Here is a 26,133-nt window from a genome sequence, read left to right as displayed (position 1 = left end):
AGTCCCTCTCTCCCCCATGTAACACCCTCCAAATATCCACCAGGCCCCACTGATTTAAGAATTTAAGCAGATTATCCCGGTCTGATTGCGCATAGTTCGCTGTCCCGCTCGAATTGTCTAAGGAGGGATCCATCGTCAAATTAAAGTCCCCTCCGAGCAGAAGCTCCCCTTGCACACAACGCGACAGTTGAGCCCCCAGTGTATCAAAGAAGGCTCCCTGCGCTTGATTCGGGGCATAAATGTTAACTAATGTATAGGTATGACCCCCGAGAGTCCCTACCACGATCACAAACCTGCCCCCTATATCTTTCTTAACCGTTTGTATTTCCCATTGTTGCCCTTGTTTAAATAGTATCCCCACACCCGCTGTCTTTGCCGGTTGCCTATTAGATGCCAAGTATTGATGAGGGTATCTAGGATGCTGTAGTAAATGTTCATGTCGGGGTAGTAGGTGTGTCTCCTGTATAAATAAAACCTCAGCCTTCACCCTCAGCGCCTCTCGAAAGAGCCTCCTACGTTTTAAAGGAGAATTAAGACCTCGTACATTGAGAGATAAGCATATCAACCCAGTCATGGTGGATCCTTATCAGCAACTCTATCATCCTTCCTCATAGTCCCTTCCAGCTTATCAGAACAATGTGTAATGCTATCAGTTTCCTGAGAAATCCCCGTGTCCCCCCCCCCCCTCCCTCCTCCTTTCCCCTATCCATCTTTAACCGATGGGAAAAACTGTATCCCACCTCCAAAATTAGGAGAACGGTGACTATCCCCACGCCAGTAGATGCCCAATTATCCCCTGTACCTGTATATAACCACATTATTATTGCCCTTACTTTCCCCTTATATATCAGCCCGTGAGCACACAAATCACATCAACCAAACCTGGAGCTTCAATGTTCATAGTGCAACAGTCAAGTTATATGAGAGCGTGATGCTATCAATTGCTTATCAGATTGTTGTCTAGTGAGGCGCCCTTTGCCTCTCGCCACTCGAGTCCAGCGTTGTCTTTTCGGGCGTGCATCCCCCTCTGCTCTGATCTGCTCGTCCGGGGCCCTCCGGGGTGCCTCTACTTCTGGCCATCTTTCCCGAGCTTCCTCCGCAGTGGCCACTCGATGCCACGTTCCCTCCTGGTTGTATGTCAATGCAAACGGATGCTGCCATCTGTATGGTATTCCTTTATCTCGCAAGTATCTAGTGAAGTTCCGCAGCTCCGCCCGTCGTTTTAATGTAGAGGGGGCAAGATCCTGATAAATTTCAATCGGGAAGGATTCCCAGTGCACCACTTCCAATTTCCGTGCCTTACGCAGAATTGCTTCCTTCGTTTTGTACTCCGAGAAGCATGCGATAATGTCCCGAGGCACATTAGCTTTCGTGCGTGCCAGTACTCTATGCGCTCTGTCAATTTTAATCATGGAGGTGGTCACTTCTTGCCCCTCTTCCGATAGTAACATACTCGCTATTTGCTGTGTGACCTGTTCGCAGTTCACATACTCAGCTTGCTCCGGTATGCCTCTAATACGGAGATTAGATCTCCTCCCCCGATTTTCTAGGTCTTCCACCTTCTCATTCAGCGACCTGCACATGGCCTGTTGCGCCTCTAGCATAAGCTCAACGGAGCTCAGGGCCTCCTGCTGACTTTCCATCTGCTCATCTAGCTCCTCCACGCGGTGTCCCATCTCTGAGACCTCGCCGCGGAGATCTGCTGCTAAGGTCGCGAAGTCTTCGCGAACTCCTTTGATGTCCGCTCGGATCACCTCTAGCAATGCCCAGAAATCTTTTGCAGATAGTTCCCCCTCCCCCGCTAAGTTCTCTGGGGAACTATCACTTCGGGCCTTGTCAGCTTTCCCGCGCTCTTCAGCGGGCGCCATCTTGTCCGCCATCTGCAGCGGCCGGTAAGAGAAATCTTTTAGCGATTTTCGGGGTCCAGATGCCTCTTTGCCTGCCATCTCCGTGCTCCGCTGCTCCTCTACTGTTTGCTATATCTGTCCGTGTGCTCCGCGCTCGCCGTCTTCGGCTATATATTATCGAACTTTGCTACTGGCGTGCGGAGCTGTTCTCTCACACCGCCATAGCTCAGCGTGACGTCAGTGTACCCAATTTTTCCTTGCATGACCAGCATTGATCACTACTACTCTGTGAGCTCTATTTAGCTAATTTTGTAAGAGTCCAAAAAGCTCCATGCATAAGAAGAAAAAAAAAAGTGTCTTGCAATAAAGAGGCAGACCGAGAAACCTTAAGAGTTTGTATCCTTAAGTGTCGCCAGGTACAATCCGTTATCTCTTTATTTAGATCCGTCTCTCATGCTTTGGTCCAGGCCCCAGATATTTTGCTCCTTAAATGATCTTGTACCAGGTTGACGCTAGTTTAGAGCCAGCACAGACACACTTGCAAAGGCTTACACTTCCCAGTTCTTATTTTCAATAGTTCTGAAATGTTCAAGATGTTACTCAGACAATGTCTCAGTTCAGTTCACCTAAAACATTGATTCTTCACAAAGTTCCTTAAATGTTTTCTATTTGATATTCTTAATTGGGCCACCCATCCATATGCCAGCACTCTTCTACTCTTGCTATGCAATAGTTTTTTCCTGTACATGTGACAGCTTATTATGCTAAATTGGCATCATTGTAATACAAATTCCACTTCAGCTGAGTACAGTCCTCCACAATATTAAACGCTTGGAGAGTTGATTCTAGCAGTAATGCACCTGGTTTGTCAGGAAGAAAGATCATTCAAGGTGTTAGCTTTGTAGGTGTGGGTTGGAACCACCCATGTTCAAAGTGATATCAGTACTACCCTCAGACAACACAAATGAAGCACTATGCCTCAAAATGAAGGCAGATGATAGTCTCAAAAACTAAGAAAAGTAACTCTTCCACGTTCTTTGGTACCCTTCAGTTTCTTGAATGCAATCCTCTGTGGCTTCTTGTTACATAAAAATTGAAGCAAGATTCGTTTGATGATCACACAAGGCATAAAAAGATTGACAGCATACTGAATGTGTAGTTTTTTTAATGTTCAAATTATTTTTATTAAAAGCTTTTACATTACACAAAAATAAACAGAGCCATCAAGAGTAAAGGTATTAAACAACAGCACTATGTCAGCGATTATAAGAGTAACAAGACAATGATTAATAGATCATGGAAAAGATTAAACAACAGATATGCTCACAGAATAATATAAAAGGCTTCTACATTTTTTCTTGCTGATTTATCTGCTTAGTCTTCTCAGCAATGTAAGTTTCGTATTTAAAAAATAAACATACAGTATTCCACCAGTAATGAAATGTTACCTTTGTATTGTTTTTCCATTCAGAAATTATTACTTTGATAGCTACTGATATGTTTCATATTGTCTGGTAATAGATTAAGGTCAGAAGGACTGGAGGATCTCAAGGTAATATGTTTATATGGTAATGTAATATTGATCAGAATAATATCATTAATACAAAACCAGACATCAAACCAAAATGCTTTTAAATTAGGACAGGAAAATATGAGATGGTCCAGAGTACCCATGTCAGAATTAGAAGACCAGCAGTGATTAGAGGAAGTACTGTGAGCTCTGTTTTGTTTTACAAGTGTCTATAAGGCTTTGTAAAGTAAAAAGAAAAGGGATTGAATAGAGTCCGGTGCTAATGGTCTATTAGTTTTCAACCAGAAAATATTACTTTGTCAGAGAATTTCTGGTTTCAGTGGCCTACGAGTTTTGTAGGGTTTTTATCATGAAATAGCTTATAAAACTTACTAGGTGCAGGTTTATCTAAAGTATTTAATTCTGATAAAAAGTATATCAGGAAGAGATGAACTAAGTTGATTTAAGTTTTTATGAGTGACTAAGAAGGGAACTGGAAATAAAAAAAAAGTTGTGACGGGAATAATGAATAAGTAGTACATAATTAAAGGGTTTAAAATTTGTTATGAATAATATCTTTTAAATAGAGAATTTTACATTGTATCTAAAGAGGCCAACAAATAGTTGTCTTGCTGATTCTGATCATAGGATTATTCCAAATAGGAGCATTTAGATTATTGTTTATAGAATTGGGAAGGGTGAAATCCAGATGTTTGATAGCCAAAAGGGTATCATTAATAGTAGGGGTATATATTGTTGTCTTTTGTATATAGAGACCTTATAATATTTTGAATGGATAGGGGTTTTACTATATTTTGCTCAATTGGAAGTCATAAAGATGAATCGGCAGTTATTAAATCAAAAATCCATCAAGTGGCAGCTCGTAACAAAAAGGCCTGGTTATAATGCTGAAAAATTGGAAAATTCACATCTCCAGGTTCTTTTGTCAATCTTAATTTATGTAAAGGTATTTGGGGTGTTTTTTGTTCCACAAAAAAACAAGACACAGTTTTGTCTAAATTCTTATAGAATTGCTTAAGCAATTAAAAGGGAAGCATACTAAGAGGATACATAAGTTGAGGGGGAGGGAAGATCATTTTTATAGAATATAACCTACCTCACCAGGTAAGATATAACGGTGACCATTTTAAACATGTAGAATTAACCTGGGTTATACAACGATCCATATTGACTTTTAAAGTATCTCTTATATAGTGTTTTAAAAATAAGGCCTAAGTACTTTATGCCTTCTTTGTATCAGCATAAAGGGATAGAAGATATATCTATTTTATGACAAAGATTATTTAAGGGCATAAGTTCAGTTTTGGACCAATTTATAGTATTTCTTCAGTCTGGCCTTTCTGAGTACAAAGAACTCATTGAACTTTACCCACATCCTTTCCTTAATCTCATTTCTTACTATTTTTTCCATCTAATCCTGCCTAACTGTGCTATAACCTATTCACCCTTACTTATTTGTTTGTCCTTGAGATAGTCTAAGTCTCTGGTTACTTACTGCACATGTATTAAATTTCTTCTTGAAGATATTGTGATATGTGTTATATTCTGTACATTATTATGTTTTATTCACTTATTCTTTGTTTGTAAGCCACATTGAACTTGAGTTTATTTCGGGCTAATGTGGGGTATAAATGTCTTGAATGCATGAATAAAAAAATTAATACATTTATATATATAATCTCCATCCTGAAATACAGTTGATAGAGAATGTTCTGGGTGGAAAATATATAATAATACATCATCAGCATATGCTCATAGTTTGACAGAGAGACCCACAATGCCCTGTACATCATTACAGAAAACGAGTTCACAATAACAAGTTTTGTGGATTGCTTGAGACAGAATAAAGAAGAAGAAGCGATTTATGTAGCCTTAACCCTTTGTCCCTGAGGAAATTGTTTTGAAACCCCGCGGAGTCGGGCGGATCCAGGGGAAGGCAATTGCTAATTGTTTCAGCAAGGCAACACAGTTCTGCCAGAGAGGCAAGAACTTACGAGATAAGTGTACAGTTTTTTTCACCTAGTATATGTAATCTTTTAAACAAATGTATAAGCGATTTTATAGCACTGTGGTGATTGGGATGCAAAAAAATATGAGCAGAGGTTGCTCTTTACCCAAAAAAAATATAGTAAGAGTTACCCAATGAAAGAAGTGCTATGCCACGTTGTAGCAGCATTATTGACTGCAGTCACGGTGGTTTATATCTGAGGGTACTGTACACATAAAAATTAATGATCACATACGGGTGAAATAACTGTTTATTATTACACTTACTCGCAGTAGGTGGCTTTTGAGTCCTGGTTTGTGTTTATTAGCTGTACATCATTACAGCATCTTATTTTTATTAACAGTGGTTCTAGGGCAAGTATAAAAATAAGGGAGAAAGGGCGCATTCCTTCTTGTTCCTCTAAGTCATTTGAAAGAGGGAAAAGAGAATCGAGCTAGCATATACTCTTGCTATAGGATTGTAATGTAGGATTTTAACCATGTCAGTAAACTGGTCACCTAATTATAAACCATTGATGTACAGAAAAAATAAATCCCATTCAATATAATCAAAAGCTTTTTGGGCATCCAGGGAAACCACACAAGTTGGCTCCTCTGAATGCTGAGCCCACGCAGCACATGACAAAATATTCTCATATTGTCTGAAGAAAGTCTTGCTTTTACAAAACCTGTCTGTGAAGGATGAAGGATAGTGGGAATTATTTTGGCTAAATGATCTGCTAGGATTTTAGCATAAATTTTACAGTCATGAAGAGATAAATAGGTCTGTAATTCTTTGTTAAAAGGGAGTCACGCCCAGGTTTAGGTAAAATAGTGATAATTGCTTCTGTGAATGATACTTTACTATATTTATTTAAAATTAAGTGATTGTATAATTGAAGTAATTTGGGGGATATATAGGGTGCTGATTTTTTTGTAGAATTCTATAGGAAGACCACCTCTGGGAGCTTTTTTGTTTGTTTGTTTGTTTGTTTTAGAGATGAAATAGGCATATTAAGGTTAGCCACTGTAGATTCTTTTACCATGAGCTTATCAATGCTGTTCGTAAAATCCAATATTTCTTGCTTATTTATTTATTAGGATTTATTTACTGCCTTTTTGAAGGCATTCACTCAAGGTGGTACTTTTAGATAATCAGCTTAATTTGAGAAAAGGGTAGCAATGTCTTTTGTTTTGGTAAGGAGTTAATTGCCATTTTTATTTATTTATTTATTTATTTGCTACATTTGTATCCCACATTTTCCCACCTATTTGCAGGCTCAATGTGGCTTACATAATACCGTAGAGGCAATCACCATTTCTGGTAATGAAACAAATAGAGTTGTAGTAGGCGAGTAAGGTTCATGTGTTATAGGCACACTTTGAATAACACTAATATGGTTAGCTCTCTTATTAGCCTTTAGATTGTTGGCAAGGATTCTCTCTGCTTTATTCATGCTAGAATAGTAGTATGTTGCTTTCTCATTAAGGAGCAAGATACCAGCTTCAGCACTCAGTATGTGATATTATTTAAATGTTAACTTTTGTATAGAGGTAAGAATAGCAAGAGATGAGAGATGTATGTAGTTGCTCTTCTAAAAGCTTAATTTTGTGTTCTAAACTGGTCAGTTCCTTTTTTCTTAGTTTATACTGATACATAGAGTAAGTAGTTCACCTCTAATATATGATTTATATGCATCTCAAATCACAGAAAAATTTACATCTTTCGAGAAAGTATTCTTTACTCCAGACTTTGGGGTGATGGCAAAAGGATTCATCTTTGAGCAATGCTGTTTTAAATCTATAAGATTTTTGACCTGGATCACAAATATTAGCAATATCAGCTGTAGCAGATATACAAGCATGGTCAAAAATAATTATGGGAGCAATAGATGCTTTAGAAATGTGAGGTACCAATGATTTAGGTATGAAAAGATAGTCCAGTCGTGAGAATGACTTGTGAGTTGCACAATAAAAAGTTTCAGAAGCTTTAGAAGGTTTAAATTTAACTGTGGATATCCGATCCAGGTGTAGGTCGAGAGGGAGGTTCATATCGCCTCCCATTATGATATATTCAGCCTCTTAAAGAGCTATGTGTTGTGATAAGTCATTGAAAAAAGGTTGAGCTTGATTAAGGGCATAAGTGTTAATAAAAGCATATTTTTTCTGATTAATGGAAATCATGCCAGCTGTTACTGACTAAATAGGGTCTTTATAAGTAGAGGTTAATGGTAGGAGAAGTAGATTGTCATCAGCATATGATAGTAGAAGCTTGTTGAGTCTTAGATGTATTGAACCGAGGGATGACATAAAGAAATTAAACAGGATGGGAGAGAGTGGGGAACCCTGAGGTACCCCATAATTCCGGTGACCAGTAGCCGGAAAGGTGGTTATATTGCTTAACAGAATTGCTTCGGTTTGAAAGGAACTTGCCTGGTGTTATAAAGATGCAATAGACTGAAATTAAATGGAAGTAAATTTAAACTCTCCTGTCATTGGGGCATATGGAATCACAAATTCACCTCATTTCTTTTGTAGAAATTTTCAATTTAGATACACAAATGGATTATTCTGTTGTTTGAGCGTGTTTCAGGGACAAGTGGTTTTATAAGTCAAAATAATAAAAATAAATATTTTGTTTCTTACAGATCTCTCATTTGTTGAAGCATAAGCCTCTAATGCAGTTCATTGATTTTCTTATATTTTATTCTTATGATGGCTTATACTGTACCAAAACTGGAAATACAGTGAGACAGAATAATAGAATTCAGTAACATCCAAAACTTATTTTTTTTTTGTTTGTTTTAATCATCTTTATTGAAAGCAAAAATGTTGATTGATAAGCTTCATTCAGAACAAGAAAAAAATGAACTTTCTAACTTGGCACAATATAAACTTTTACAGAGGAACCCAAGAACCCTTCCCCCCCCCCTCCATATAAGCTCACCTGACTGTTTCCACCTGTCAAAATAACACAGTAGATGTACAGATCAGTAGGACCCAAAGCAGTACAAAACAAGTAAAGTCATAACACAATTTATAAGAGAGGAACAACCATGAAAGTGGAGGAACACCCAATCCCTACATGAGTCAGTCAAGCAAAGGAAGGAGTAGGGTAAGCTGTCTTTTTCCAAACAACAAGGGAGACGTATGCACAGTTACAGGTCTTTATTGAAAAACACCAAGCGACTCGACACAGCTGCTGTGTTTCAGTGACTAAGCACCTGCCTCAGAAGTCTATAAAACATGTAAACACTAGTGTAAACATATAATATTGAGGAAGACAATAAAAATGAAATATAAAATATAAATGTAGCTAGACATAACATAATGAAAAAATGTAATATACTAAGATATAACATAATAAAGATATTGTATTTATATTAAATTAAAATAAACAGTAAAAATTACTGGATGGATTTGCATGCATGAAGGAATAATCAAATTTACAAATGTAAACAAATGATTTTTATACAAATAATAAAATAACATATTTTATATTTCATTTATATTGTCTTCCTCAGTATAGCGAATGCTACATACCTGTAGAAGGTATTCTCCGAGGACAGCAGGCTGATTGTTCTCACTGATAGGTGACGTTCACGGCAGCCCCCTCCAACCGGAAACTTCACTAGCAAAGGCCTTTGCTAGTCCTCGCGCGCCGATGCGCACTGCGCATGCGCGGCCGTCTTCCCGCCCGAGCTGGCTCGTGTTCGTCAGTCCCGTATGTAGCAAGACAAAGACAAGGGAAGACACAACTCCAAAGGGGAGGCGGGCGGGTTTGTGAGAACAATCAGCCTGCTGTCCTCGGAGAATACCTTCTACAGGTATGTAGCATTCGCTTTCTCCGAGGACAAGCAGGCTGCTTGTTCTCACTGATGGGGTATCCCTAGCCCCCAGGCTCACTCAAAACAAGAAACATGGTCAATTGGGCCTCGCAACGGCGAGGACATAACTGAGATTGACCTAACAACTTATCCAACTAACTGAGAGTGTAGCCTGGAACAGAATAAATATGGGCCTAGGGGGGTGGAGTTGGATTCTAAACCCCGAACAGATTCTGAAGCACTGACTGCCCGAACCGACTGTCGCGTCGGGTATCCTGCTGCAGGCAGTAATGAGATGTGAATGTGTGGACAGATGACCACGTCGCAGCTTTGCAGATCTCTTCAATAGTGACTGACTTCAAGTGGGCCACTGACGCTGCCGTGGCTCTAACATTTTGAGCCGTGACATGACCCTCAAGAGCCAGCCCAGCCTGGGCGTAAGTGAAGGAAATGCAATCTGCTAGCCAATTTGAAATGGTGCGTTTCCTCACAGCCACTCCCCTCCTGTTGGGATCAAAAGAAACAAACAATTGGGCGGACTGTCTGTTGGGCTGTGTCCGCTCCAGATAAAAGGCCAATGCTCTTTTGCAGTCCAATGTGTGCAGCTGACGTTCAGCAGGGCAGGAATGAGGACGGGGAAAGAATGTTGGCAAGACAATTGACTGGTTCAGATGGAACTCCGACACTACCTTCGGCAAGAACTTAGGGTGAGTGCGGAGGACTACTCTATTATGATGAAATTTGGTGTAAGAGGCCTGGGCTACCAGGGCCTGAAGCTCACTGACTCTACGAGCTGAAGTAACTGCCACCAAGAAAATGACCTTCCAGGTCAAGTACTTCAGATGGCAGGAGTTCAGTGGCTCAAAAGGAGGTTTCATCAGCTGGGTGAGAACGACATTGACATCCCGTGACACTGTAGGAGGTTTGACGGGGGGCTTTGACAAAAGCAAACCTCTCATGAAGCGAACAACTAAAGGCTGTCCTGAGATCGGCTTACCTTCCACACGGTAATGGTATGCACTAATTGCGCTAAGGTGAACCCTTACAGAGTTGGTCTTGAGACCAGACAGACAAGTGCAGAAGGTATTCAAGCAGGGTCTGTGTAGGACAGGAGCGAGGATCTAAGGCCTTGCTGTCACACCAGACAGCAAACCTCCTCCATAAAAAGAAGTAACTCCTCTTAGTGGAATCTTTTCTGGAAGCAAGCAAGACACGGGAGACACCCTCCGACAGACCCAAAGAGGCAAAGTCTACGCTCTCAACATCCAGGCCGTGAGAGCCAGAGACCGGAGGTTGGGATGCAGAAGCGCCCCTTCGTCCTGTGTGATGAGGGTCGGAAAACACTCCAATCTCCACGGTTCTTCGGAGGACAACTCCAGAAGGAGAGGGAACCAGATCTGACGCGGCCAAAAAGGAGCAATCAGAATCATGGTGCCTCGGTCTTGCTTGAGTTTCAACAAAGTCTTCCCCACCCGAGGTATGGGAGGATAAGCATACAGCAGGCCTTTCCCCAATCCAGGAGGAAGGCATCCGATGGCAGTCTGCCATGGGCCTGAAGTCTGGAACAGAACTGAGGGACCTTGTGGTTGGCTCGAGATGCAAAGAGATCTACCAAGGGGGTGCCCCACACCTGGAATATCTGGCGCACTACTCTGGAGTTGAGCGACCACTCGTGAGGTTGCATAATCTTGCTCAGCCTGTCGGCCAGACTGTTGTTTACGCCTGCCAGATATGTGGCTTGGGGCAACATGCCGTAACGGCGAGCCCACAGCCACATGCTGACGGCCTCCTGACACAGGGGGCGAGATCCGGTGCCCCCCTGCTTGTTGATGTAATACATGGCAACCTGGTTGTCTGTCTAAATTTGGATAATTTGGTGGGACAGCCGATCTCTGAAAGCCTTCAGAGCGTTCCAGACCGCTCGTAACTCCAGGAGATTGATCTGCAGATCGCGTTCCTGGAGGGACCAGCTTCCCTGGGTATGAAGCCCATCGACATGAGCTCCCCACCCCAGGAGAGACACATCCGTAGTCAGCACTTTTTGTGGCTGAGGAATTGGAAAGGGCGTCCCAGAGTCAAATTGGACCAAATTGTCCACCAATACAGGGATTTGAGAAAACTCGTGGACAGGTGGAATCACGTCTTCTAGATCCCCAGCAGCTTGAAACCACTGGGAAGCTAGGGTCCATTGAGCAGATCACATATGAAGACGAGCCATGGAAGTCACATGAACTGTGGAGGCCATGTGGCCAAGCAATCTCAACATCTGCCGAGCTGTGATCTGCTGGGACGCTTGTACCCGGGAGACGAGGGACAACAGTTGTTGGCCCTTGTCTCCGGAAGATAGGCACGAGCCGTCCGAGAATCCAGCAGAGCTCCTATGAATTTGAGTCTCTGTACTGGGAGAAGATGGGACTTTGGATAATTTATCACAAACCCCAGTAGCTCCAGGAGTCGAATAGTCATCTGCATGGACTGTAGAGCTCCTGCCTCGGATGTGTTCTTCACCAGCCAATCGTCGAGAGAAGGGAACACATGCACTCCCAGCCTGCGAAGCGCTGCTGCTACTACAGCCAGGCACTTCGTGAACACCCTGGGCGCAGAGGCGAGCCCAAAGGGTAGCACACAGTACTGGAAGTGACGTGTGCCCAGCTGAAATCGCAGATACTGCCTGTGAGCTGGCAATATCGGGATGTGTGTGTAGGCGTCCTTCAAGTCCAGAGAGCATAGCCAATTGTTTTCCTGAATCATGGGAAGAAGGGTGCCTAGGGAAAGCATCCTGAACTTTTCCTTGACCAGATATTTGTTCAGGGCCCTTAGGTCTAGGATGGGACGCATCCCCCCTGTTTTCTTTTCCACAAGGAAGTACCTGGAATAGAATCCCAGCCCTTCTTGCCCGGATGGCACGGGCTCGACCGCATTGGCGCTGAGAAGGGCGGAGAGTTCCTCTGCAAGTACCTGCTTGTGCTGGAAGCTGTAAGACTGAGCTCCCGGTGGGCAATTTGGAGGCTTTGAGGCCAAATTGAGGGTGTATCCTTGCCGGACTAATTGCAGAACCCAACGGTCGGAGGTTATAAGAGGCCACCTTTGGTGAAAAACTTTCAACCTCCCCCCAACCGGTAGATCGCCCGGCACGGATACGTTGATGTCGGCTATGCTCTGCTGGAGCCAGTCAAAAGCTCGTCCCCTGCTTTTGCTGGGGAGCCGCAGGGCCTTGCTTGAGGCGCACGCTGCTGATGAGAGCGAGCGCGCTGGGGCTTAGCCTGGGCCGCAGGCTGGCGAGAGGGAGGATTGTACCTACGCTTACCAGAAGAGTAGGGAACAGCCCTCCTTCCCCCATAAAAACGTCTACCTGAGGAGGTAGATGCTGAAGGCTGCCGGCGGGAGAATTTGTCGAAAGCGTTATCCCGTTGGTGGAGCTGTTCTACCACCTGTTCGACTTTTTCTCCAAAAATGTTGTCCGCTCGGCAAGGGGAGTCCGCAATCTGCGGCTGGATCCTATTCTCCAGGTCGGAGGCACGCAGCCATGAGAGTCTGCACATCACCACACCTTGAGCAGCGGCCCTGGACGCAACATCAAAGGTATCATATACCCCTCTGGCCAGGAATTTTCTGCACGCCTTCAGCTGCCTGACCACCACCTGAAACGGCTTGGCTTGCTTAGGAGGGAGCTTGTCCACCAAGCCCGCCAACTGTCGCACATTGTTCCGCATATGGATGCTCGTGTAGAGCTGGTAGGACTGAATGTTGGCCACGAGCATAGAGGAATGATAGGCCTTCCTCCCAAAGGAGGCTAAGGTTCTGGAGTCTTTGCCCGGGGGCGCCGAAGCATGTTCTCTAGAACTCTTAGCCTTCTTTAAGGCCAGATCCACCACACCAGAATCATGAGGCAACTGAGTGCGCATCAGCTCTGGGTCCCCATGGATCCGATACTGGGATTCGATCTTCTTGGGAATGTGGGGATTCGTTAATGGCTTGGTCCAGTTTGCCAGCAATGTCTTTTTTAGGACATGATGCATGGGTACTGTGGACGCTTCCTTAGGTGGAGAAGGATAGTCCAAGAGCTCAAACATTTCAGCCCTGGGCTCATCCTCCACAACCACCGGGAAGGGGATGGCCATAGACATCTCCCGGACAAAGGCAGCGAAAGACAGACTCTCAGGAGGAGAAAGCTGCCTTTCAGGGGAGGGAGTGAGGTCAGAAGGAAGGCCATCAGACTCCTCGTCAGAGAAATATCTGATGTCCTCCTCCTCCTCCCACGAGGCCTCACCATCGGTATCAGACACAAGTTCAAGAACCTGCGTCTGAAGCCGTGCCCGGAGACCTCACCTCGGGCAAGGGGCCAGCCGGCGCCTCACTTGACGGTAGCAGTGGCGCAAGCACCCCCGGTACCGGAGGGGAAGGGCGCAACAGCTCTCCCAGAATCTCTGGAAGAACGGCCCGGAGACTCTCGTGCAGAGCGGCTGTGGAGAAAGACTGAGAAGCCGATGCAGGCATCGATGTCAGAGTCTGTTCCGGGCGTGGAGGCGGTTCCGGGCTGTCCAAGGAGGAGCGCATCGACACCTCCTGAACAGAGGGTGAGCGGTCCTCTCGGTGCCGATGCCTACTGGGTGCCGACTGCCTCGGCGACCCAGAGCTCTCGGTTCCGAGACGGGAAGGAGACCGGTGACGATGCTTCTTAGACTTCTTCAAGCGAAGCATGTCACCAGAGCTTCCCAGTACCGACGAGGAGGACGTAGAATCCAACCGTCGGGGCCGAGGCCGAAGAAGGTCGATCTCGGGGGGGGGCTGTACCGCAGGAGCCCTCAGGGCAGGGGGAGACCCACCCGAGGCTCACCGCCACCAGCAGGGGAATGGACAGCCCTCACCTGCACTCCAGACGAAGCACCACCGTCCGACGACATCAGCAACAGCGGAGGTCCCGATACCTCGGTACCGACGATGCCGGAGGTAGAGGCCTCGATGCAGTCGATGCCGAGGTCGAAGACTTCGATGCTGTCGACGTCGATGCACTCGATGCCCGTGCTGTTGTCATCAAAGAGCCCGAGAACAACGCGTTCCACTGGGCCAATCTCGCTACCTGAGTCCTCTTTTTTAAAAGAGCACAAAGACTGCAGGCCTGCGGGCGGTGCCCAGCCCCCAGACACTGAAGACACAAAGCGTGCCTATCAGTGAGCGAGATTACCCGGGCGCACTGGGTGCACTTCTTGAAGCCGCTGGAAGACTTCGATGACATGGGCGGAAAAATCACGCCGGCGAAATCAAAATTCGCGATGATGACGAAGGGCACCAAAAAGAAGGGAGAAAAACCCGAATCGAGGCCAAATAGGCCGGTCCCGAAAGCGAAAGGAAACTTACGTGGGGAAAAAGCTGGGAAAAGGATAAAGACCGATCGGTCTCTTTTTTTTTTTTTTTTTTTTAGCGAAAATCGCGAAGACGCGCGAGGTCAACTTGAGGGGCACGAAACGGCGGTAAAACATGACCGTCCTGAGCGCGGACAAAAGAAGACTGACGAACACGAGCCGGTTTGGGCGGGAAGATGGCCGCGCATGCGCGGTGCGCATCGGCGCGCGAGGACTAGCAAAGGCCTTTGCTAGTGAAGTTTACGGTTGGAGGGGGCTGCCGTGGACGTCACCCATCAGTGAGAACAAGCAGCCTGCTTGTCCTCGGAGAATATATGTTTACACTAGTTTTTACATGTTTTATAGACTCCTGAAGCAGATGCTTAGGTGCCAAAACACAGCAGCTATGTTGAGTCGCTTGGTGTTTTCAATAAAGACCTATAACTGTGCATACGTCACCATTGTTGTTTGGAAAGAGCCAGCATGTCCTGCTCCTTCCTTTGCTTGCATAACACAATTTATACAGAATTGTTTAACCACCCTTAGGTTTTGCCTTTGAGTTTAACAAGCAATACCATGTGCATATAAGGTCTAGATAAAAACAAATTTTAACAAACTATGTTTAAGGCAAATGCCTTAAATATGAAATACTTGGTAGCACTAATTAAACCATGATGGAATATTCACATAGCAGGCAGTCAACAGATTTATTTTCCACTGAAAATAATTAACTTTGTATGAGCTTGGCAGCCAATACTGTGCTGCTTGCTGTTTTGTATTTTGGTGGTGTATTGTTTGCCTGCATTATAAAATTGGACTTGCAAATACTTTTCTGCCACAGCTTTAATTAACAAAAGCATGATTGTATGAATGGGTTAACCAAGTGACTCCCAAACATGGTCCTGGAGGCACCCCAGGCAGTCAAGTTTTCAGAATATCCACAACGAATATCCATGAGAGATATTTGCATGCACTGCCTCCGCTGCATGCAAATCTCTCGCATGAATATTCATTGTGGATATCCTGAAAACTTGAGTGCCTGGGGTGCCTCCAGAAACAGGTTTGGGAATCACTGGGTTAGCCTAACTACCATCAGAGGCAGACATGGTTCACGTTTGGGTAATAACTGAGAAAATGCTGTTATCAAATCTTATTAGGAAGCTTGAAGTCGACTTGGTTAACTTCTGGTGAATGTTAATCGGCTAATAGTTTTAAGACTAGATTTTGGGCCCTGTTTACTAAGGTGCACTAGTGTTTTTAGCATGTGCACAAAATTAGCGCTCGCTAACTGTGTAGGGGCCCATAGGAACATTGTGGGTGCCTACACAGCGCAAGCTAATAGCACTAACACGCCTGTAGCACGGCTTAGTAAACGGGGCCCTTTGCTGAACTCGTGCTGACTCATTTCCCTTCCACCAGATGTGTTCCTCCTTGATTTTAAACAAGAAGTTAAGAAATGATTTATTCTAGTCTTACAACAAGGACATCCCAGCAAGCTGTGCATCACCATTTGGAAAACATAAATGCCATTCTGCTCCAACTCTTCTACTTCTGCTTTCCCTTAGCCAAGACGCATCTATATATATTATTCAATATCTCTCTTATAAATAGTAGTAATAAACAATATTAAATACATTTTTATAATATACCACTGCATTCCACAAAACAAAAGGAGCAAGTTGCTACAAACTATCTTTCTCTTTTGATTTTCTCTCCTCACATGCTATTCTTGACCCACTACAATCTGGTTTTCGCCCTCTCCACTCAAACGAAACTGCGCTTACTAAAGTCTCCAATGACCTATTACTGGCTAAATCCAGAGGTCAATATTCCATCCTCATTCTTCTTGATCTTTCCGCTGCTTTTGACACTGTCAATCACAGCATACTTCTCGATACCCTGTCCTCACTTGGATTCCAGGGCTCTGTCCTTTCCTGGTTCTCTTCCTACCTCTCCCTCCGCACGTTTAGTGTTCACTCTGGTGGATCCTCTTCTACTTCTATCCCTCTGCCTGTCGGCGTACCTCAGGGTTCTGTTCTTGGTCCCCTCCTCTTTTCTATCTACACTTCTTCCCTTGGTTTATTAATCTCATCCCATGGCTTTTTCTACCATCTCTATGCTGATGACTCCCAAATCTACCTTTCTACCCCTGATATCTCAATTGCATCCAAACCAAAGTTTCAGCGTGCTTGTCTGACATTGCTGTCTGGATGTGTCAACGCCACCTGAAATTAAATATGACCAAAACCGAGCTTCTCATTTTCCCCCCCAAACCCACCTCCCCGCTCCCCCCGTTTTCTATTTCTGTTGATGGCTCTCTCATTCTCCCTGTCTCCTCAGCTCGAAACCTTGGGGTCATCTTTGACTCTTCTCTCTCCTTCTCTGCTCATATCCAGCAGATTGCCAAGACCTGTCATTTCTTTCTTTACAACATCCGTAAAATCCGCCCCTTTCTTTCCGAGCACTCTACCAAAACCCTCATCCACACCCTTGTCACCTCTCGTTTAGACTACTGCAATCTGCTTCTTGCTGGCCTCCCACTTAGTCACCTCTCCCCTCTCCAGTCGGTTCAAAACTCTGCTGCCCGTCTTGTCTTCCGCCAGGGTCGCTTTACTCATACTACCCCTCTCCTCACTGGCTCCCTATCCGTTTTCGCATCCTGTTCAAACTTCTTCTACTAACCTATAAATGTACTCACTCTGCTGCTCCCCAGTATCTCTCCACACTCGTCCTTCCCTACACCCCTTCCCGTGCACTCCGCTCCATGGATAAATCCTTCTTATCTGTTCCTTTCTCCACTACTGCCAACTCCAGACTTCGCGCCTTCTGTCTCGCTGCACCCTACGCCTGGAATAAACTTCCTGAGCCCCTACGTCTTGCCCCATCCTTGGCCACCTTTAAATCTAGACTGAAAGCCCACCTCTTTAACATTGCTTTTGACTCGTAACCACTTGTAACCACTTGCCTCCACCTACCCTCCTCTCTTCCTTCCCGTTCACATTCATTGATTTGATTTGCTTACTTTATTTTTTGTCTATTAGATTGTAAGCTCTTTGAGCAGGGACTGTCTTTCTTCTATGTTTGTGCAGCGCTGCGTACGCCTTGTAGCGATATAGAAATGCTAAATAGTAGTAGTAGTAGTAGTGATCTAGGCACAGGGAAAAAAAGATTTTCAGTGCTCCCAGGTTTCAACCTAATCCATGTTTAATGTGGGATATAAATGTCATAAATAAGTAAATAAATCGATAGGTAGAAACTCTGAATGTTGATCACCTGATTCTCATAACATGATGTCTGTTTTAGTGGCTCTTTACCAGGAGAAAAATATCTCTTCACAAATATAACAAGTGCTAGGGTGTCCCTATAACCAGCTCCTCCAAATGACACACTGATTATGATTTATAAAACAAATTACTACTCTACCTGTGAAAAGTTGTTCCGTTATTATACTTCCTCTGTGTACATCCTTATGCTGCACAAGCTGGTATGTTTGAAAATGTAAGTGGGATCAAAGAAAAATGCTACCAGCAATAAAAAAAAACAACAACATGGATGCAGCAGCTCATACGTTTGTTTGCTTTGTTTTGAGTGAAAGGTGCACAGGGAGGGTAAAGAGAGACTAAGCTAAGTGGCTTCAACGTTTTGATGTCATTTCATCTCCTGTTTTCTTCTGCCTCCTTGGTTGGTTTACATCAGTTGCAGCATGGTTACCTGGGGCAATACAGGATGCATCAGCAAGGTTAGGTGGAATGGAGGAAAGAGAGATAAACTCGGAAGGGACTTGGGCTGGGGACGGGATCCTTAGGGTCAAGGCGTCAGAAAAAGAAAATGTGATTGCTGGGAACAGGAGAGGAAGAGAGAATGTGACTGCTGTGGATGGGATTAGGGACAAAGATTTAGATAACTTTATTGGCATGACAATTTTACAATTTTAGTAATACATTCTACCAATAAAAGAGAAAGACAGAAGGAGATGATTTACAAGAACAGTAAAATAAGAAGAACAATTTCCAGATTCTGGTTGTGATCGGCTTTGTCCCTGGTCAGATCACATTTCTTGCTTAGTGGCAGGATACAGCATATGTTGCTGCTATAACTGCTGTTTCTTCCCTTTCATCCATGATTATACACAGGTTTTCCTGCTCATTCTTATGTGGGAAATCTTTCATTTTCCACTGTTTTGGTAAATGTGTATGTCCAATATTTTTGTATTTTGCACATTGAAATAGGAAATTTATTTCTATTTCTGTTTCTCTGCTATTGCAATGCATTCAGAGTCTGGTTTCTTGGGGTTTCCAGTTCAGCTCAGATATAGAATGTGACTGCTGGGAACAGCAAGGTTGAAAGGGAGAGATATGACTGCTGGGGTTGGGAGAGAAAGAGACACTGGTAGGAAACTGGAGAGAGATGAACAGAATTGAGATGGAAGAAAGAGAAAAAATGTGACTACATGTAACTAATGGGATTGGGGGAGTGTTAAGGCAGAGGAAGAAGCAATTTATATGATCGTCTTATTATGGCTGTTGAATTATTTTTCACAATAATTAAAAAGTAACTTGGTATTTCTGTTTTGAAGAGTTGCAGACCCCATGTTTAAGGGATCATATGAATGAAGGAGAGCTCTGGGTGACACAATAAGATGTGTGGGATTGTTAACTGCGATAAATGTTTACAATATTGTAAACTATGTAATTTTTATTGTATAAACATTCACAGGGTAATTTTATAACCATCCGCCTATATATAGGTGCCCAGAGGGCACCTGATTGGCACATATTCTATAATGGAAAGTAGGTGCCTACTTGCTGTTATAGAACAGTAACATAACCAGGTATGTTTGCGGTTTGTACTTAGGTTCAAGCACTTATGCCAGCAATACAGAGATGTAAATGTGTACATATAAGTGAGTTACATGCATAAGTGTATGCCCACTTGCACACTATGTGCTGTTGGAGATATTCATGTAGTTACAGAATAGCATGTCAGCATGTCTGCACTAATATGCTAGTATTCTAAACAATTACATGCATAATTGGTGCATAAGTTTTAGCATTTACTTTATAGAATTGCCCCTTTAAAGGGAAATAATAAAAGCCCTTTCTATGGATTTTACCAATGGAAATCAAGACTCATCATTGCCCAGTAGTCCCAACCTGTCTGCAGAAAATAGCTTGGCTATTTAGCAGTGCACAGTTTATTCGCCTATCTACTAAAGAGATGTTCCAGGGGATGGGATGGGGGTGGTGCAAGGGAAAAGTAGAGGGAAGGGGCAAGTGGGTATTTCTCCTTCACAATGTTGGCAACCCTACTTCCCCCCCACCCTCAATGTGTTTGCAATCTGTTTTTCTTTGTGTGTATATGTATATCCTTGTAAATACTTATGACTATATACATGTTTAAAGCAAAACACAGAAGCAAAGTCCTCCACAAAAAAATCCAAAAAAATGAAGACAGTGGAAACAGCAGAGCAAAAAATCTTTTATTGAGAATCTTCAGTTGACTCGACAGGGTCCATATTTCAGCTACAACACCTGCAAAAAAGAAGAGCACAAAGGGCCTTTAAAACGGGAAGGAACACAGTTTTTTCATTAAAATAATCCTTTAATGGTGAACTTTGATTGAAGAGAGACCCGACACGGGCGGTGTTTCGGTGCTGCCGCACCTGCGTCAGGGGTCTCCGAATAAATTGGTGAAACTCACACAACAACAGCGTCAGTCGTAATGCAACACCTGCTACAACACCTGCATCATTAGGAGTTTTACAAGGTAACTTCACAGTTCTTTTCTGGGAGAAGGTGTTTCCAGCAGTGGAAAGGAAGCCCTGAGGTACAATTCCCAGAAGATTGTTTCCACTGGCACTCCTTTCTGCCCTGTCTCCTAGGGCTTCCTTTCCACTACTAGAAACACCTTCTCCCAGAAAAGAACCATGAGGTTGTTGTGTAAGATTCCTGATGCAGGTGTTGTAGCCGGAACATGGCCCCCGAGTCAAGTACAGTGAAGATGCTCAATAAAAGATATTTTGCTCATTGTCATCTCCACTGTCTTCATTTTCCTGTATATATGTTTAACCACATCCACTTAAAGCAGGTGGTGTGAGTGACCAGAGCCTCTTGTTATAACACAAGCACATTTGTTAATTTACAAAATTCATTGCAATGCTGCTGCGTTGTATAACAGGTCCATGTATGTCTCCACCTCCTCTCTCCCTTTATGTTAAAACTAGCCGTTAAGCCCGTAAAAACGGGCAAGATTTCCAGCTACCCTTCTCGCCGCCGCTCCCTCCCCCCTCCGTGCTGGGCCCCCTGCACTGACCTGACAGCACCTTTCACCTCCGTGTGAAAGCGCTGCAGGCAGCAGCAGATCGCTCTGCTGCTGCCTGCAGCGCTTCCATACGGAGGTGAGAGGCGCTGTCAGTGCAGGGGACCCGATACGGAGGAGGGCGGGAGCGGGGATGGGGGGGAGGGTGGAGTTGGTGCGCGCGATGTTCGTTTCCAGGCGGCAGCATCCGACAGTGACTCCGACTCCATTTCCCTCTCTGTTCCGCCCTCTGACTTGACGCGAGGGCGGGACAGAGAGGGAAGTCTCTACTGTGCATTTGCAGGTGAGTCGGTCACTTGCCGTTTATATGTTTGATTTGGAAAAGAGACTAGGGGGAGGGGCGGATTTTACTGTTCTTTTTATGGATATATGAGACCTGTCCAGATGCATGCTGCTCATTCCACAGAAAGATGTGTTCCACACATTTTTGTTGTTGAAAAGGTTATTGTGTCATTTATTTTATTCAGTTTCTACTTCATCTTATCCACAATATTGGGAAACAAGGGATGTAGAATATCTGTGAAGGTTTAAAAGGAAAAAAGTCTGACTAGTAAATGCTCAATTATGAAATTGTTCAAGGAAAATTGGTAAACTTAATTGGATCATTTACTTTCTGATGTTTGTACCTCGCTTAGTACTGAAACATGAATAAATAATAAGTAATGAAAAATTTATGTAACTTTTTTTTATGTATTTCATGTCTTCATAGGAATCCACCCTAAAAAGTGTCCTGAGTGCCTTATGGAATTTGTCAGCACATTGCACTGAAAATAAAGCTGACATTTGTGCTGTGGATGGTGCTCTTGCATTTTTAGTTGGCACATTAACTTATCGGAGTCAAACCAATACTTTAGCCATCATTGAGAGTGGAGGAGGAATACTGCGCAATGTATCTAGTTTGATAGCCACAAATGAAGACCACAGGTAGGTAGACAGTCTTTTCTTGTCATAATTTATGGTTATTGAAAATTTCAAATGCCCATCAAAAGATTCAGGTGACTTGCATATATCCTCTGTCACCACACAAACACCCTCATGCACAAATCTCCATCCTCACACATAGTCCATATGCACACACAACCCTGCACAACCCCACCCCTCACCCAGACCCACAGCCATATTCCCAAAAATACACCCCCCCCCCCCCCAAACAAACACATATCCACCTAGTCACCCATACGGATGGACAAGCACCATCCCTGCTATCAGGCAGGCCTTCACTCCCTTAATCGACAAGTCAGGAAAGCAGAAAGACTCTGGTGCAAAAACCATACTCCAGAACATCAAGCTGACAGTCACAGTCGTCAACATACTGTCCTCTCAGCAAAGAAAACATTCTACAATTCACTCATGTCAGTGACCAACCATCTGACAACTTTTCTCTGTTTTCTGTCAGCTTCACTCTCCTCATTTCTGAAATGCTGTAGGTGTGTACCTCTGTTAGCTGACGATCTGTTGCAGAGTTTTGAAACTAAGGTCACCAATTTGAGATCATCCTTCTTGATAAATCAAATTTCTGCTATATCTCCTTCCCACTCAGATCCCTTGTCCGACACCTACCCTTAAATACCATTCCTCTGTTTCCTTGAACTCCTCTTGGGCCAAATTTAACCTTATCTCACTATCCACAATTATGAAATTTCTTTCAGCCTCCAAGCAAACATATTTGATCCTTTTCCATATCAGTGGCTTAGCTTCCTTGACCTTAATCTGCTCCCTCAACAGAGACCACATGATTTGGTGAGTGGGTAAGGACACTTCTTGATCCACTCAGCAGGCCCCCCCTGATTCTATCACCCTTTATTTGACTTCCTTGACTCTATACATTTGAGTGAGTCGTTATTAGAACATACATGGACAGATTTGTACTTAAATATCCAGATGTGATGGCATCTAAAACACAGAAGAAAGATAAGGAGAAAGCACATGCCTCCGAAGACAAGATGGCTGACAGTACAGTACCGATCACGAGGAGCAGTTCTATTTATCTTACAGTGGCTGAGCTAAGTGGTACAGGCACTGGCTAATTATTTTCGGGAGCTGAAAGAGCAAATTGTTACAGTACAGTGTACTTTAAATGAGATCTCAGCTCATATGAACATTGTAGATAATCGATTCTCAGCTACCAAAGAGGATATGGCTATGCTGTCGCCACAGGTAACAGCGCTCAATGCTTAGACTAAAAGCCATGCCAACAAATTAAAAGACACAGAAAATAGGTCGTACAGAAATAATCTGTGTATTGTTGGTATCCCCGAATTGATCCCTGAAGACGCTGCAAGGATGGCTTGAAACTTGGTTATCAGAGACATTCATTTTGGAGCTTGCTTATGGTCTGGTAATCATTGCGAGAGCTCACTGTGTAGGCCCAAAGAGGGCCAATAATAATCGACCCTGAATTATTGTTGCCAGATTTCTGAACTTTGTACATAAATCAGAGATTCTTTGTAAATATAAAGTACAAGGCTCCTTGTAATATCATGGTGAGATTGTCTGAATATTTCAGGACTATTTGACTGGGGTAGCAGCCAAACGCAGAGCGTTTTATACTGTGTTCAGCAATTTGTTGAAGAAACAAATTTGTTTTACATTACAGTATCCAGGGACTTTGAGGATTTTACATCCCTGTTTCCCATGTCCAGTCCTGGAGTACCCCTTGCCAGTCAGGTTTTCAGGATATCCACAACGAATATGCAGGAACTTGATTTGCATATAATGTCCTCCATTAATTTTATTATACATTTCTTTCTTCCCAGCTTAGATTACTTGAGATATAGCGGGTTAAAAATAACGTTTTACTATTATTATTATTATACTGCTGTCACTTTATTAGGATTGACTCATTTTACAGACCTGGGTTTCTGTTGCATATTATGCTTTACTAAGTTGAGTCTATTTTATTTATATAAATGAAAGTTACGCTACAAGTTTGTGTCTTTTACAGTTGGATGTTCATATTATGAAATATATTTGTCTTTCAACTTCTGACATGTTTAGTTATATTTTTAATTTTAAGGGGAGTTATTAAAACATCTACTTTTATAGAGTGCATTCTAGGAGGCCTTCCACTCATGATCGTGGCCTACTCCTTCTATGGTTGAAGACTGCTGTTGAAGTTGCTTTTCTCTATGCTAGAAGAGGGGATGGGAGAGATGAGGCATATGGGATAGTGCAGAGGAATTCTGTTATGACAGTACTCCAACCCCGATGTTTGATTCTCCTTGCTTATGCTATTTGGGGGGGGGGGGGGGGGGGTTTGGAGGTGATGGCTAGACAACAGGCTGTACCTTTGTTCTTTTTTTTTTTTTTTTTTACATATGTATACATTTTCATTGACTATACAGGAATAAATCCTTACAGAAATTGTTGAAATACTGACATACACCAATAACGAAAAATAAATAAACAATAATTCTCCAACATCATCAGAGTCCTCAATAATGGAGATTCCAGAAGCTCAAAAAAAGTCTAGGCAGCAATCCATTAAGGGAAATAAAAAGGAATACATCCTAAGAGAGATAAAAATCAAAATAATTCCTAAAGGAGGTTAAACCTGGAAAAGAAAAAAAATAACAGCCTATACCATCTCTCCATCCTGGGGCTGTGGTTGGTGACCAGCCTTGACTGGTCACCAACCAACTGGTCATCGACATTACCAACTGAGATAGATCGAAGAATATTAGTCAAGGGTCTGTGTTGTCTCCCCTGCTTTTTAATATCTTCCAAAGCCCTCTTAACCACCATCATCCAGTTGGTATTAGTGCCTGCTATTATGCCAATGATATTTTACTGTTACATTACACAGATTCCTTCAACCACCTCTACAATTGCCCCACCAGTGTTGAGTCATGGCTTGCCAGTAATCATCTCCTCTTGAACTTTGCTAAATCAACAACAATTTGGTTCTCTAATCATTTATTGCACCTAATCATATCTCCTCTTTTGTCTGGTCATCCGATTGCACTAGTCGACTCTTTCAGAGGCAGTGGACTCTGGTTCATTGGAACACATCGGAACTATAGTACATTTCCCTAATTAAGCAGCTGCCCTGAAAAAACTAAGTTGATGTGTTACCATTGAAAAAAGTCAGTACAAGTGACAAAAGTCAAAACATTTAGTGTCCAAACACAAATGTGGAAGAAAAATAAAACAGTACAATTTATTTTCAAATCTTACATTTGTTCAGTAATACAAAAGTTGAAATAAAGGAAAGAAAACATTTAAATTTGCATGAATTAAAAGAAAAGTTTTGTATTCAGAACAGCATTAACGTTGGAGGTATCGATCAAGCGTACCTTGATGAACTCCTTCATTGATTGCAGCTGGACAAAATCAGCACAGGTCTCTAGAGCAGTAACCGAACTGCCTTCATCACATTCCTGCATGAAAAAAAGTTTTAATCCAGAAATAAATCTCATGGCATCTTGGTTTGTCACTTGTTGTGTCATCCTCTTCAGTTACCTGATTTTCTGACGTTTTCATATGTTTGGCTGAAATTTGCTTAACGATTTCATCCTCACACCCCTCGTTTTCATTGAAGCATTGACGATTGCTGTCAATGGATGAAAACTCTTCATAGCTTTCCACCCAGTGTGCTTCCATAACATAATTCTCATTATCCAATGCATTTTTATTTTCAGTCTTATCCTGGTGTTTAAACCCACAGTGAGCAAAACAATGCTGAATGGTTGTACTGCTAACACTTCGCCAGCTATCAGCAATAGAACGAATCAACTTCAAAGACCACACATTAATCCACAAGATTATCCATGGCGAATCTCCGTGCTATATGCTCAACCTGATTAACCTTCCAGCCAGAAACATGTCTGAAACTTCTCGAACTTACCCCAACTGCAAAGGTCTCAAGTACAAAACCTATTATGAATCCAACTTCTGTTTCTTAGGCAGCCAACTCTGGAATGCTCGCCCCAGTCCTATCCGGAAATCTCTAAAAACCTATCTGTTCAAGCACGCCTACTCAAATGACCCAAATTAATCTTTTGAACCCATCTACCCAACACATATCCTGGAAACAATGACAATGATTCAGACTACATCTCCCACCTAATTTCTCTATGCTTATCTTGTGTCCCTTTCCCTCCCGCCTCCACTACCCCTCCTACTTTGTACATCTAACCTTGCTTATACCTCTCCTACTCCCCTACCCTTCTCTACCTACCTTTCTCTTTTACATATCCCTCTTATTATTCTGCTATACTTAACCTTTTTTTCCTATCAATACTATGTAATCCCAATTACTATGTAAGCCGCATTGAACCTGC

General features: G+C 43.1%; 1 protein-coding gene across 3 annotated transcripts in view; it reads left to right on the top strand.

Annotated features, from left to right (window-relative positions):
• LOC115463193 (adenomatous polyposis coli protein-like) overlaps positions 1–26,133 on the top strand; it is a 343,184-nt gene that overhangs the window by 302,333 nt on the left and 14,718 nt on the right. For all 3 annotated transcript variants that reach the window (XM_030193482.1, XM_030193484.1, XM_030193483.1), the window contains one exon: positions 21,561–21,775. In XM_030193482.1, coding sequence (XP_030049342.1) covers positions 21,561–21,775 — 215 coding nt within the window. The remainder of the gene's footprint in view (positions 1–21,560; positions 21,776–26,133) is intronic.

The sequence above is a fragment of the Microcaecilia unicolor genome, chromosome 2 (assembly GCF_901765095.1).
Source record: "Microcaecilia unicolor chromosome 2, aMicUni1.1, whole genome shotgun sequence".
Taxonomy (NCBI): domain Eukaryota; kingdom Metazoa; phylum Chordata; class Amphibia; order Gymnophiona; family Siphonopidae; genus Microcaecilia; species Microcaecilia unicolor.
Note: the sequence above shows the minus strand (reverse complement) of the source record. Positions and strands in the feature narration are given on the sequence as shown.